We start from the raw sequence: 15,871 nt of genomic DNA on the forward strand, positions 1-15,871 counted from the left end.
TGACTCATGGTTTCCGACTATGGTTGGCTATTGCTTTGGACCTGGGGTGGAGGCAGAACATCATGGTGGAAGAGCACAGCAGAGCAAAGCTGTCTACCTCATGACAACTAGGAAGCAGAAAGAAAACAAGGAAGTGGTCAGGGATAAGACATAGCCTTTCAGGGCACGTCCACAGTGACCTACTTCTTCCAACTAGGACCCACGTCTGATAGTTTCCATCATCTCCCAATAATGCCATCAATTTATGAAAATATAATTGTTTTAATCCACTGATGAGGTTAGAGCCTTTATGATTCTGTCAGTTCCCAAAGTTTTCTAAGCACTGCTGCATTGAGGACCAAATCTTCAACACATGAGCCTTTGGGGGACATACCAGATCCAAACATTGAATCATATGGTGACTAAGTAACTGATGAACTACCATTCTGCTTTATAATGTGGCTGCAGTATTTTACATTCATACCAGTGTGTATAAGGGTCCTAATTGTCCCACATCTTTGCCAGTATTTATAATTTTTTACTGAAGTCATCCTGGTGAGAGTAAAGTGGTATCTTTTGGTGGTTTTGATTTGCATTTCTCTATGAATATATTGAATATATTTTCATTGAATATATTGAATATATTTTCATTGGCCAACTGTATGTCTTATTTGCAGAAAAATCAATTCAGATCCTTTTCCAACTTTCAAATTTAGTTGTCTTTTTATCATTAAGAATTTTTAAATACATCCTCGATAAAAGTTCCTTATCCGATTTGTCTTTTCACATTCTTGATAGTGTCCTATAATGCATAGAATTTTTTTTATTTTTTGTTCCTTGTTCTTTTGGTCTTATATCTGAGAAACCACTGCCATATCCAAAGTCATATATACTTACCCCTGTCCTTTCTTTTCTTATCATTCCCTTCTCTTTCTTTTTTTTTTTTTTCTGATACTGGAATTGAACCTAGAGCCTCCTATGTAGTAAGCAAGCACTCCTAACACTTGAGTTACATCCCTAGCCTTCTTTAATTTTGAGATAGGATCTCAGTTGCCCAGGCTGGCTTCAAGCATGTGATCCTGCTGCCTTAGCCTCCTGATTCACTGGGATTATAGACATGTGCCACTGCACCCAGCTATATATTATATTATCTATATTATATATAAACAATATTTTAATCTGCCTTTGGTTTATGAGTAAGGGTGGGCATATTTTTCATGTTTAACATCATTCATTTCTTCTTAATGAATTGTTCATGTATTTTGCCCAGTTTTTTATTTGGTTGTTGGTTTTACTGAGTTGTAGGAGCTCACCGTTTCTCCTATAAAGATAAAACAGCACAAAGGATTTAAAGAATTTTTGTTTTGTTTTGAGGGTTGTTTCATTTCATTTTGTTTTTCAGGATTACCTGGCCAGTTACTCACCAGTTGTGAAAATATTAACATCCTTTTCAGGTTGGGACATTTTATTCCTTGCCAAGTACAGACACTGGGTGAGGTCCTGATTTATTGACAATCTCGTCATTCTGCTTTACAACAGTATTCTTAAAATTCTTTTAAGATATAACTTTTTAGTTTGACCCCTCCCCCCACCTAAAAGAAAAAAGAAAAAGCCCTGGGGAAATGGGTACTTAGGGTCACAGGCACTATTGTCAAAATAAATTTGGGAAATGTACTACTACCCACAGCAAGTCAGCTCTCTTGTTAGGAGATAAGACCACAGATGTTGAAGAGCAACCTGCAGAGATCTTGACTAACATCAGATTAGAGATTTTTAATTTGAAAGTGAACCTTCCATTCTATTCTTTAACATTTTAGGCTACTAGATAGTCAAACTATTGTGGAAATAATTGTATTGTTGACAGTGGACTTCATTCATCTCTTAAAGTTTCCAGAATTTTTTTTTTATCTTTTGTTCCTTGTTCTTTGGTCTTATATCTGAGAAACCACTGCCATATCCAAAGTCATATAAACTTACCCCTGTCTCTTTGTAAAGTGGTAGAGGGATATTGATTACACCGCAGCAGTGCCTATGCTGAATGCCAAAGTCTTCCCTTTCCTGACAAACATCTTTTAAGCAACTTAGTCATCTGCATGCAATGCACATCTTCAAATGCTGGGCTGCCTCAAGAAAAATACTGACCCCTGGGCAAACCAGGTGTGGGGTCGAGTTTCCAACCTGCTCCCTACTACTACTGTTGAGCAACCTCATGCAGTCCAGGTTGTTTGGTTAGCTGCTACTGGATGATCTCAGCATTGATACTCTTTTCATGTTTATGTCACTCCTCTGCCTGAATAAAAAGCGGCCCTGAAAACAACAGCTCAGAGTTTGAAGTAGAATAAAACATCTCTGCCCCTTCTCTACAGGAGGAAAGCTCGCTCTAGGCAAGGGCAGTGTAAAAACTTCGTTTCTCTCTCCGGAAAACTTTCCCTTAGAAGTTGCTGAGAGTAGTTCACACTCACTCCCCAGCCCCCACACACATACTCTGGACACTGGTTAATGGCAGCTTAGAACGAGGTACACCTTCGGCAGCATTCCCTGGGGACGCAGTCCACCTGCCCTCACACACCTGTATGGACACCGGTCGGGGGTAGCCCAAAAACCAATCCGCGTTCCCGCGCATATGATCTGGGGTACCTCAGACGAGCTAAGACGCGCTGGGGTTACAAGAGTGCTGGCATCCCGGTTGCTCGCGGAATAATTTTCGCGGACCCTCACAGCGAGCGGAGGGATCCCGCGCAGGGCTCTCGCGTGGAGGGGCACGGTACTAAGCGACCCGGGACAGTGCGCCTGCGCAGCTGTGGTCCTTGCCTCTGGTCAGTCCGCGAGAGGGGAACCTGGGCTGCCTCTTCCCCGCGCCTACCATGGCTCAGATTCTCCCTATCCGCTTCCAGGAGCACTTCCAGGTGAGGTTGGGCTCGGGCGCCGAATGCCAGGCGGACACAGGGAGGGGGAAGAGTGTCGCACCCCCAATTCTGTCAGCTGCGCTCCGCCCCCCTCCCCGCGCGACGACTGGACCCCAGGCACTGCCCCGCGCCCTCAACCCCGCTGAACCGCTGACCGACAGGGGACTTCACCTGCTATCTCAGACCTCGGCTCTCGGGTGGACATCTCCGGACCCCGATCGCGGAGGCCACACGTCTGGACCGGCTCCAGGCGTTGTCGCTGAAGCCGGTACCCGGAAGGGCGATTAGACAGGGTCCTAGATACCTGGACCGCTGAGAACTCCTAGGGTGGGAACTGGAAATCTGCCGAGAAGCCCCACTTTTGTCCTTGCAGAAAGCTTTCACGTGTAACTTTCCAAGCTTTATCTCTTAAATCCTGTGTTCAGCCGTCAATTTCTTCCTTTGTCTTGCTACCCTTTTACTTGAGTTACATCTGTTGGCTGTCTTTGTCCCTAGGGTGGCTCCCTGGGGGAAAATAGTCAAAAATGTGTGAACCAAGAGAAAAATTAGGCATGGAATGCTTTTTTGAATATAGTAATACTCCCAAAGTTTGGCGTTTTAATGAGGTCCCAATTTGTTCTCCTTATGTATTTGTGCTTGGGGAAAATAAGGACCGGGCACCAGTGTGTGGACAGGGTTCAGTACAAAGCGGAGGACAGTTCAGAGCACTTCACTCCCATGTCTCTTGTATCGCTTCTGTAACAGGGAAAGAGTTCTCACAGTTTGTAGGGCGGGAGTTTCAGCTAAAGGCTCTAATTCTGAGTTGTTTAAGTCAAATCATTAGAATCTCTTAAGCTGGTGTTGTTTATTCTTTTGTAGATAAGAGAGACTCAAAGATGTTAAATAACTCACTTTATTTATTAAGAGCAAGATTCAGACTCAAGTTTTGTTAACTACAAAGCTGTACAGTGACAAATGTAGTTGATTTCATCACACAGGTCATGTTTTCATAATACATAGTGCTGTAAATCCCTGATCCTGCTGTTCTGCCTTGTTCCTAGCAGATAACTTGGAGAAAGCAGAAGCCATAAACTGGGATGTGTTCACTTTCATGCCTGCAAACTAACACCCTTTTCTGCCTTCTTGTTACCTCAGAAGGGTGTTCTGGGTTTTATTTGTGTTCTGGATCCTATATCCTCCCCTTTAATAGGGACCTTTTCTCAGTAGCAGCTTCCCTTTCTGGGGTTTTCATCCATTCTCTTTCAGGGACTTCTTCCTTTTTGTGTTTAACAGTGCTCATAAAAAGCAAACCTCTTCTCTCCCCTTGACCTCTTGAAGCTCTTTCCTCACAGCCAGACATTGTGAAAGAACCACCTTTCTCTCCATTATTTCTTTATGTTCCTAAATAACAGACAGCCTGGTTTTTGTACCCCACCCCCATTCTGGTTCCCTGAATCTGTTCTTGCCAAGGCCACAAGAGATTCCAAAATTGTTTTTGTAAAGGACCAGATAATATGTGTGTTAGATTTTCAGAGCCACATCCAGTCTCTGTTGAGTGTTCTTCCCCTTTCTTTACCTTATAAAAATGTGAGAACCATTTTTAATTTGAGCCTTAAAAAACACGCTGTCATTGACCAGCCTTTCATAAAAAACAAACTCAAACTCCCAGCATCACACACATTTTCCAAAACTTCCCAGCTGCACTTGACTGGCCCTTCAGAGTTTCTCACTGGGAATTGAACTTAGGGGCGCTTTACCATTCTCAGCCCTTTTTATTTTTTATTTTAAGACAGTCTTACTAAGTTGCTTAGTACCAAGCTAAGTTGCTGTGGCTGGTTTTGAACTTGTGATCCTCCTGCCTTAGCTTCCTGAGTCACTGGGATTACAAGCATGCACCATTGCACTCAGCTCCATGTGTTTTTAATAAGTCTCAGACTGTTTTATGAGAGTTAATAGCAGGCTATCATTAAAAGCTCCAACTAAGGCCATACTAAAGATACCATAAGTAAACACAGGTACTTACTGGCTCTGTGAATTTGGGTGCATATTTTGTACCTCCATCCTTTTGTCTATAAAATAGGGGTAAACAGTTGTATTAGTCCTTTTTCTCTTACTGTAATGAAATACCTGAGACTGGGTAACTATTTTATAGAGAAAAGAGATTTGTTTAGCTCATGTTTCTAGAGGTTCCAGAACATGGTGCTGGCATCAGCTTGGCTCTGGAAAGGACCTGATGATAGATGGCATCAGAGTAGTGGGATTGTATTAGAGGGGGAGATCACATGGCAAGACAGGAAGCAGGAATGAGGTTTGCTTTTTTAATAACCTCACAGGAACTAACTCAGGGTTCCATTAGAACTATCTTAATCTCTTCCCAAGGCAGCCTCCAGAGACCTCCCACTAGTTTCCAACCCTTAAAACCCCACCATGCTGAGACTAAGCCTCAACATGTGAACCTTCAGGGAACACACTCAATCCATATCCAACCCATGTCAAAGGTATAATTCTTATAGAGAAGGTTTTAATAAATATAAAGTTTTGTATAGAATCTGACTCTTACTTAAGCACTGTGTCCTTGTGCTCTTCCTTATGGCTGGTGCTTATTGGAAAAGTGGAAAAGGGTCAACAGGTTCTTCAAATCATGTTCAGAAATGGGTCTCCCCTTTCTTGCCAAGTAGCTTCTCAGTTTCCAGCCAGGAAGCTAAGATGCCATTCCATTGGCTCTTCCTCCTGTTTTTTTTGGGGGGTGGGGTGGGGTGGGGTGGGCATCATTTCTACCACTGTCATCATGACTGCAACCACTCTAGACTGTACCATTCTTTACTACCTTAGAGGTGGGTACTAGCTTTGTCCACCCACTGGTCTTGCCTTCCTTGGTCCTTTCCCTAGAACATAGCCATAGTAATCTCAGAGAATCTACATAAAGTTCTTCAGGGAGGGTTGTTCATTGCCTCTGGGATGAAAATGCCAGACTCATTTTAATTTGAGCCTTTCAAGCTCTGCCGAGTCCAGATCCATCACCTGCTTACCTCTATTGCTGTTCCCTTTGTGTCCCTTCCAGAACACATTCTTCCCCTCACCCTCTCATTACCCAGCTTATTTCTACTAAACCTTCCGGAAGTGTCTGCTTAAGTCACTCTTCAGAATCTGACTTGTCAGGGTTGGGAGTCCTTCTTCTGTGCCCAGCACCTTTAGGGCTTCTTTTATAATAGCTCTAATCCCATGGTTGTAGTTGTTTATTTCCCCTACTAAATTGTGAGGCCAGGGAGGTGCTACTTAAACTTTTGTTTTATATTCAAATATCTGATTTGGAATGTTGTTATATTCAAATATCTGATGTGGAAGCTAGTTTCTGTTTGTGATGTTTGAGCATGTAAAAGAGCTGAAGGGCTTAAAACTTGTACACCTTGATTCAGAAGAAGAATAACTGAATGATTTGGTGGTATAGAAGTTCTATGATGAGCCCTAAATAGTTTTTTCCCAGCTATATCAAAAAGCACCTGCAGCTGGACATAGTGGCATATACCTATAATCTCTGGAGGCTGAGGCAGGAAAAAGTTCAATACCAGCTTGGGAAATTTAGTGAGACCCTGTTTTAAAATAAAAAACTTAAAAGAGCTGGAAATGTAGCTCAGTGGTAGAGCATTTGCTTAGCATTTTGAGGCCCTGAGTTTAATCCCTAGTACTGAGGCAAAGGGAAAAGCAGCTTCAAGGTTGTAACCTGTGTTAATGGACAGCTCAATGTACAGAAAGCAAAAATGTGTTCCATCAAAGTTTTGAGCTAGGGGCATAGCTCAGTGGTACAGCACTTGCTTAGCATATGCAAGGCCCTGGGTTTGATCCCTAGCACTGGAAAAAAAAAACTTTAATTATGTAGTTTATCCCTATGTACTACAGTGATGTTCTAAAAAGGTATAATGTGGTGAACTATGTAAGTTGTGGGAGAATGATGACCACAGGTCTTAATCTATGCTGCTCTCCCGGAAAGAATGTGAGAATGCTCAGGAGCTTTAAAAATACCTGTGATGCTGGGTGCAGTGGCTCACGTCTGTAATCCCAATGGCTAGGAGGCTGAGACAGGAGGATTGCCAGTTCAAAGCCAGCCTCAGCAATGGGGAGGCGCTAAGCAACTCAGTGAGACCCTGTCTCTAAATAAAATACAAAAAAAGGGCTGAGCCTTCAGTAGATGAATGGATAGGGAAACTTTTGTGTGTGTGTGTGTGTGTGTATACACACACACACACACACAATGGAATATTACTCAGCATTAAAAGAGAATAAAACCATGGCATTTGAAGGTAAATGGATGAAGTTGGAGAATATAATGCTAAGTGAAGCAAGCCAATCTCAAAAAAAAAAAATAAAGACTAATGTTTTCTTTGATATGAGGATGCTGACTCATAATGGCAATGGGCGGGGTGGGAGGGAGGGGGGAGTAAGGGAGGAATGGAGGAACTTTTGATAGGGTAAAGGAGGAAGCAAAAGGGTAAGAATGATGGTGGAATGAGTTAGACATCATTACCCTAAGTACATGTATGAAGACACAAATGATGTGAAAATACTTTGTGTACAATCAGTGTCTTGAAAAATTGTGCTCTATATGTGTAATATGAAATGAATTGCATTCTGCCATTATGTATAACAAATTAGAATAAATAAATAATTTAGTAAAAGAAGAGGGGCTGAGGATGTGGCTCAGTGGCTGAGTGCCTGGTACCCTCCTGGGTTCAATCCCTGGTACCCTCCCCCCCCACACACACAAAAATACCTGTGCTTATTCAATCAGAATCTCTTAGAGATGGGCTGGAGCTGTACCCAAAACCCAGTTGGTTTGGTTTACATTGCCATTAGGTAGTTATTTCTGCCTCCCCCATACTGGGGATCGTACCCAGGGGCACTCTGCCACTCAGCTACATCTCTAGTTTCCCCCACACACATATTTTTTGTTTGTTTTTTAAAATTTTCTGTTTTAAGACAGGATCTTGCTAACCTGTCCAGCTAGCCTTGAATTTGTGATCCTCCTGCCTTGGGTTCCTAAGTAGCTAGGAGTGATTACAGGTGGGCAACACTGCACCCCCCAGCTTCATTTCTTGAAATGGTGTTTATATACTAAGACAGTAGTTGGTTCATTGGGTCCTAAAATTTTTGCACACCCATGTAAAACTTTTTTTAAGGTATTGTATAAGTTGGTAAGTTTTGCCTACAAATGGACTGATGCTCCTGGTATTGAAAATACATACTGGCCAGTTATTTACCCTCTGACTTTGTTATTTACAAACAAAGAATAGGCACCTGCATCAGCTGGGGTATCTGGAGGGTGAGCCTTGTGAAGGTGCCCATTACCATGTCATTGTGAGTGACCAAATAGTTAATGAACTTGAATAATGGGGCCTTTGGGGGAAAATAAATTATCGCCATAGAATATGTTCAAATGTTTTGATCCCTAAACTGCACGAGATTCCCAGTACATTTTGAGTTTTTAAGTTGAAAGAATTATTAAGTCTTAGGAAAATTTTAGTCAAAATTCTTCTCACACAAGGTGCTAAGCAACTCAGTGAGACCCTGTCTCTAAATAAAAAATACCAAGTAGGAATGGGATGTGGGTCAGTGGCTGAGTGCCCCCTGAGTTCAATCCCCAGTACTAAAAAAAAAAAAAAAGTTCTTCTCACTTCTCAGGTATTTCAGCATTATGATTATGCAGTGGGCCATAGTTTAGAATAAGCTTTAAAGTAATGCACTTGGGGACTAAGAGCCCCAAGTAGAAATTGTAAATTGAAAATAAAGTTTTTTGTTTAACCTCTGGCTTCCTCTCACCAGAGAAAGTCCCTATTAAGGAAGTCACTGTGTCTTTCCAAAAATGATTAAAAATATTATTCTTCTGCCCTTTGATTTTATAACTTAATACAGTGTGAAGATCTTCCCTTAAGATTACATCCCATCATAGTATATGTTCAACAGAATTGTTTACTGATATACTCCTCAGGCAATAACTTTTGGAACCCTGTCACCCCATCTTCTTAAGTATTTCTTTGCCTGCCCCTGCTCTTCTTGATTGTTTCTTCTCTATACTTCACTGAGTCTACAGCTTTCAGTCTTTTCTCTCACATTCTCTTCTGTTTCTCCTGCTCAAGGCCTCCTGGTGCCTCTGTGCCAGAGAGATTACCATCGCTTTTGGCTAGCTGAAGAAGGATGTCACAAAGCTGGGACAGCAAAGTTCAGTGACAAAATTAGAATCCAAACAGATCTTGACAGGCTAGAATCCAGCTGGTGACATTTAACAGGTATAAATATAGAGTCTTATGCATTAGTTTTAAAATACAGAAAAAACTTGTAGGGATGTAACTTGAGAGAGGCTCTCTTAAAATACTATATAAATGTCATTATTTAACTATCCCTAAACTAACCTACATATAGAATGTAAGTTCTGACAAATACCTGAGTATCATTATTCTTCATAGGCCCTCATTGACTGAGTGAGCTTCCTTTTTAAGCTAGGAAAAGTTGGTTGGTAAATTTGGAATAAAAACATAAGAAACTGTATATGAACTGAATCTGACTCCTAGAAAAGAATCTTCTGTACTGATTACTTAACATCTGTGTGCTAGGCAGGACAAAGCAGTGAATGAAGCTGGGAAAGTATATTAGACAGCTTTTTGTCTCTTTGATAAAATACCCAAGAAAAACAACTCAGAGAGGTAAAGATTTATTTTGGCTTATGGTTTCTAATGTTTCAGTCCATGGTTGACTGGCTCTGTTGTTTCTGGGCTTGTGGTGGGGCAGTATATCATGGCAGAAGGGCGTGCCAAAGTAAAACTGCTCAACTCATGGTACCCAGGAAGGAGAGAGAGAGAGAGAGAGAGAGAGAGAGAGAGAGAGAGAGAGAGAGAGAGAGAGAGACCAACCTGGGACACCATATCTGATTTAATTGTAGGTTTTGAGAACTGTTAGTGACTTGTCAAGCCATGATTGGTGGTGCATGCCTGTAGTCCCAGCTACTCAGGAAGCTGAGGCAGAAGGATTAAAAGTCTGAGGCCTGGGTTGGGGCTGTGGCTCAGAGGTAGAGCGCTCGCCTACCATGCGTGAGGCACTGGGTTTGATCCCCAGCACCATATACGAATAAAATAAAAATATTGTGTCCACCTGTAACTAAAAAATAAATATTTTTTTGAAAAAAAAAAAAGTTTGAGGCCAGCCTCAGTAACTTAGTGAAACTCTGTCTCCAAATCAAAAATGAAAAGGGCTAGGGATGTAGCTCAGGGGTAAAGCACCCCTAGGTTCAATCACCAGTACTCAAAAAATTTTTTTGACTTTTCCACCTTTGGTTAATTCAATGTATATGGACCATTTAAAATGTGTAGCTAGTTTACCTACCCAAATTATTATATATTAGGGATCAAAATCCTTGGTTAAAGTGAAAAAAAATTTTTTTCAAAAAATGAAGCTGGGTGCTGTGCCTCACACCTGTAATCTCAACTACTTGGGAAACTGAAGCAGGAAGATTATAAGTTTGAGACCAACCTGGGCAGCTTATCAAGACCCTGTCTTAAAATAGAAAATAAAAAGTTCTGGAGATACAGCTCTATGGCAGAGTACTTGCCTAGTATGTGTGAGGCCTTGAGTTTGATCCCCAGTACTGGAAAAAACCAAAACTGAACAAACAGAAACCTTCAACTTTGGGCAATTACTTCTCTGGGAAGTATCAGTGATATTTGGTATAAACATGCATATATTCTCTTGGATAAGGAAAATAACTACTAATGTTTTAGAACCTACTATACCTAACATATTGAATACAAATTCTTCAGGATTACAAATTCTCAGTTATATTTGCAGTGATCAGGATGTCATAATATTAAACCAATGTACATCCCTAAACTGAGAATGAAATGATAACAGAAAACCTAGACCCACTTGAGTGTGCAGCTCTGTCCAAAGAGCTTTCATTCCTGTTCTTCTGTATCCTGGAAAAACTTGAATTGGTTGAAAAGATAATAGTTGCTTACTAATACCTGTTTCAGTTATGTGCCTTCTCACTACCAGATTATTTCAAGGGTATTTCCAGATCTCATATTTCATTCTTACTTATTTGAGGCTATATCTCCAAAAGAGAACTCTTGATTATTTTTTCCACTTTCTTTTATTGTGATAAAGTACATATAAAACTTACTATCTTAACCATTTTTTTTACAGTGCAGTAGATTAAACTTGGGGCCTTGCACATGCTAGGCAAGTGCTATATCAGTGAAATCCCAGCTTCACCTGTCTTAACCATTTTTAAGTGTACAATTCAGTACACTTAACCCATTCAAATTGTCATATAACCATAACCACTGTCCATTTCCCTTACTTTTTTCATCTTACAACACTGAAATACTGACTCCCCATTCCTGCTCTTCCCAAGTCCCTGGTAACCACCATTCTTCTTTCTTCTGTCTTTGTGAATTTGACTAATCTAGGTACCCCATATTAATGGACTCATGCATGCAACATTGGTCTTTTTTGTGACTGACTGTCCATTCAGTGTAATGACCTCAGAGTTTATTTTACTCAGCTTTATTGTTAGTATGACTAGAAGACCTGACAAGAGCAACCTAGAGGAGGAAAAGTTTATTTTGGCTCATAGTTTCAGAGATTCAGAGTATGGTCAGCCAAATCTATTGCTCTGGGCCTGAGGAAAGGCAGAACATCATGACAGAAAGGTGTGGAACAGAGAAGCAGCTCAGGACATGGCAACCAAGAAGCAAAAAGAGCTGTGCTTGCTAGGGACAAAATATAAATCCCACAGTCACATCCCCAGTGACCTACTTCCTCCAGCCACACCCTACCTGCCTACAGTTACACCCAGTTAATCCTGCATGTGACTGATTAGGTCATATCTCATAATCTGATCATTTCGTTTCTGAAAATTCTTGTGTTGTCTCACACATGAGAATTTGTGAGACATCTCGTAACAAAACTATAGCAGAGTTCATCTGTGAAATTATATGTGTCAGAATTTCCATCCTTTTTAAGGCTAAGTAATAATCCAGTTATATGTATCCACTACATCTTTTAACCCATCAATGTACATTAAAACTTTTATTTTTAACATGTACTCTAACAACATTATTGCACCTAAAAAAAAAGTCATCCCTCATTGTTATTCAGTATCTTGTCAGTGTAAATTTCTCTTTTGTATCAATTATTTTATCTATTTGGTTTATTTGAATTAGCATCCAAAGAAGGCTCATACTGCATTTGATTGACATTTTATTTTAGTGCCACTGTGGCTGGCTATCTTGATCCTATTTTTTGATATTTAACACAAATGTACTATTTGTTTGAATTTGTGTAATTTTATCTTTTTTATTTTATAGTCCTTTCAGACCTATTCAGGTTGGCCTCTTATGTTGACAGTATCCCTTTAGCAGATAATAAAATCATTCCTGATATGAGGAATGATTGACCACAGTAATTGTTCAAAATATTGACTAGCAGATGGTTAAAGTCAGAGTACTGGGACTCAGCATCAGATAGACAGTGATACATATGGTCTATGCCAATGGGGTGTGGTTCAACTGAACTTCTGATTGTATATAAGCTTGCTCCATGCCTCTCTATCTCATTCCAGGAGCCTTTTGTTTCATGTGTTGTTTGGGCTTTTCTGTGCTAAAGTTTTTCCTTTGTTTTTGTCTGTGTGTGGTATTGAGGATTGGATCTAGGGCCTTGTGCATGCTAGGGAAGTCCCATATCACCAAGCTATATCCCCCAGCCAATGCTGAATGTTTTAATGGATCCAAATGATGAGACCTTACTTTCAATTTGAGAAGAAACTAATACAAACAAAGCTCTGTATACTATAAAGGTGCCATAGATAAAAGTCTTACAATGAGAATTTAATGTCTATAAAATTACTTTAAGCTACCTCAGCAGACCTAAGCTAGATGGCTTATTGAAATGAAATTTTATTCTATTACTTTTGCTTTCAAGAAAATGAGGTTGAGTTGGGTGGTTGGCACATGACTATAATCCCAGTGGCTCAGGAGGCTGAGACAGAAGGATCACGAGTTGAAAGCCAGCCTCAGCAATTTAGCAAGACGCTAAGCAACTCAGCGAGACCCTGTCTCTAAATAAAATATGAAAAAAAGGGATAGGAATGTGACTCAGTGATTAAGTTCTCCTGGGTTCAATCCCTTGTACTGAAAAAAAAAAAAAATAAGAAGAAGAAAAAAAGAAGAAACAAAGTGAGATTGATTCGGTTGATTCGGTGTGACTTTTTAAGTGAGCCCATTTCGACTGCAAGTATTCATGATTTTCTTTTCAAAGAGTTCACAAATCTAATGGATTTCAGGGGAGAAGATTGTACCTTCCTATTACTTTCTCTTACCCTGCCTACCCTCTCCTTACAGTAGCCTTTCCTTTGTTTTCCGAATAGTCCCCCTTTTGTGTTGTCTTTTTTTTTTCCCCCTTCTAGTTCCACATATGAGAAAAAACATGTGATACTTGCCTTTTGAGTCTGGCTTATTTCACTTAACATGATGATCTCTGGTTCCATTCATTTTCATAAGAATGGCATGATTTTGTTGTTGTTTATGTTTAAATAATACTCCATTATGTATATATACTACATTTTCTTTATCCATTTATCTATTTATGGGCATCTAGGCTCAATTTGTAATTTAACTATTGTAAATAGTGTCACGATAAACATGAGTATGCAGATATCTCTATTGTATACTGACTTTGATTCCTTCAGATATATATCTGGAATGGTGTAGCTGGATCATATGGTAGTTCTATTTTTGTTTTGTTTGAGGAATCTTTATATTGATTTCCATAGTGGCTTTACTAGTTTGCAGACTAGGCAAGTACTCCACCACTGAGCTATAACCCCAGCCCCTCCAGTTTATGTTTTTGACTCTTGTTGAGAATCAGATGGTTTGAATGCATGGGTTTATTTCTGGGTCCTCTATTCTATTATATTGGTCTTTATGTCTGTTTTTATGACAATACCTTTCTGTTTTTGTTACAGGGGCTCTATAGTATATTCTGAAATAAAGTATTGTGATGCTTCCAGCACTGTCCTTTTTTCCTAAGAATTGCCTTGGCTCTTTGGAGTCTTTGTGCTTCATTATTATTAGTAGTATTACTACTAGTAGTAGCAGCAGCAGTAGTAGCAGTACCACCACCATGGGTTGGACCCAGAGGTACTTTGTGAATGAGCTACATTTCCAACCCTTTTTATTTTTTATTTCAAGACAAAATCTCACTAAGTTGCTATTTGGGTTTACCAATGAGGTATCCCCCAAAAGCACATGTGTTAGACTGCAGAATTTTCAGAGTTGAACTGATTCGAGTCTTAACATAACCAATGGATGATAAATCCATTTATGTGGATTAACTAGGAGGTAACTGTAGGTAGGTAGGGTGGCTAGAGGAGGTAGGTCACTATGGGCATGCCTTTGGGGTTTATATTTTGTCCCTGGTGAGCGGAGTGCTTTTTTTGCTTTCTTGTTGCCATGTCCTGAACTGCTTTCCTCCTTTTGTGGTGGTGTTCTGCTTCACTTCAGGCCCAGAGCAGTGGAGTCGGCCACCTATTGATAGAGACTTCTGAAACCGTGAGCCAAATAAACTTTTCCTCCTCTAAAAGACCTTCTCGGGTCTTTTGTTCATAATGGCAAAAGTCCTAACTAAAATAGTTGTTGAGATTGGCCGTGAACTTGCAATCTTCCTGCCTTGGCCTCCCAAGTCACTGGCATCAAAAGTGTGAGCTAGCTCCTATATGAATTTGAGAATTGCTTTTTCTAGTTATCTGAAGAATGTTACTGGTTATTTTTTAAAAAATATTTTTTAGTTTGATGGACCTTTATTTTATTCATTTATTTATATGTGGTGCTGAGAATTGAACCCAGTGCCTCACACATGTGAGGCAAGCACTCTACCACTGAGCCACAACCCCAGCCCCTTGTCACTGGTTATTTTGATGAGGATTAAAGGGAAAGCAAGGAACGAGAGACGGGTAAGCAAGAAATAAAGACAGAGACCAGGCAGAAATGCACAGGAGAGTTTTTTGTCAGAGCTGACAAATAAACGCCATCTCTCTATAGGAGAGAGAGGCAAAACAGGCTTGAGTTCTGGGACTTTTATGGAGGAGACTCAGGAATCAGGTAAACCCTTTACCACTGAGCCATATCTCCAACTCCTGGAATGATTTCTTAGTTAAAAAAAAATAAAAATAAAAAACCTTGGTTAGTAGGAAGATCAGATGAGGTAATCTTTTGTTCTGCAGCCTGCTGAACTCAGTAGCTAGAATATCCAGTATGTATTAGACTGTGCTACAAAGACAACAAACGGTGGATACAGTCCCTGCTTTTGAGGCATTCATACCTATAACAAAGAAAAAAAATAATAGAATAAAAATTATACCAACAGTATGAAGAGTCTCATTCTTGTTCCTTCCAAAAGGTGGTAGATATTTTTAAACAAGGGGCTCACTATCTTTGTAGGTGGAATAAACTTACACAAGTTTACACAAGGAAACAGATGTTAAAAGGTCAAAACAATAGCAGTAGGGATGGGATTGAACTGAACAATATTTAAAAATAAAAGAAGGTCTGAAATGAGATGGATATCATTACCCTAGATACATGTGTTAACTGCACTTATGGTATGATGCCATATCATGTACAACCAGAGAAATGAAAAGTTGTGCTAAAATTGTGTACAGTGAATCAGAATGCATTCTGCTGTCATATATACCTAGTTTAAATAAACAAATTAATTAATTAATTTTATAAAAAGAACTTCTGGAGTTATAGAACACTCAGTGGTCTGTTATGCAGGATGCCCTGGGTTCAATCCCCCCGCACTGCAAAACAAAACACAAAGAAAAGCTCCTCTCAATGGCATGTGCTTGTAGTCCCAGTTACTGGCTGATTCAGTGGCCACCTCCCCTTACTCTGCCACTGAGGCTGACTCAGGAGAATCACTTGAGCCTAGAAATTTCAGACCAGCTTTGGCAACACAGC

General features: G+C 40.1%; 1 protein-coding gene across 1 annotated transcript in view; it reads left to right on the forward strand.

Moving 5' to 3' along the window:
- The first annotated feature begins 2,814 nt into the window (after positions 1-2,814).
- The window catches only part of Cltcl1 (clathrin heavy chain like 1), a 100,996-nt gene continuing 87,939 nt past the window's right edge, over positions 2,815-15,871 (forward strand). The window contains exon 1 of the mRNA XM_027924307.2: positions 2,815-2,885. Coding sequence (XP_027780108.1) covers positions 2,844-2,885 — 42 coding nt within the window. The 5' untranslated portion in view covers positions 2,815-2,843. The remainder of the gene's footprint in view (positions 2,886-15,871) is intronic.

This window comes from Marmota flaviventris, chromosome 1 (assembly GCF_047511675.1).
Source record: "Marmota flaviventris isolate mMarFla1 chromosome 1, mMarFla1.hap1, whole genome shotgun sequence".
NCBI classification, from domain to species: domain Eukaryota; kingdom Metazoa; phylum Chordata; class Mammalia; order Rodentia; family Sciuridae; genus Marmota; species Marmota flaviventris.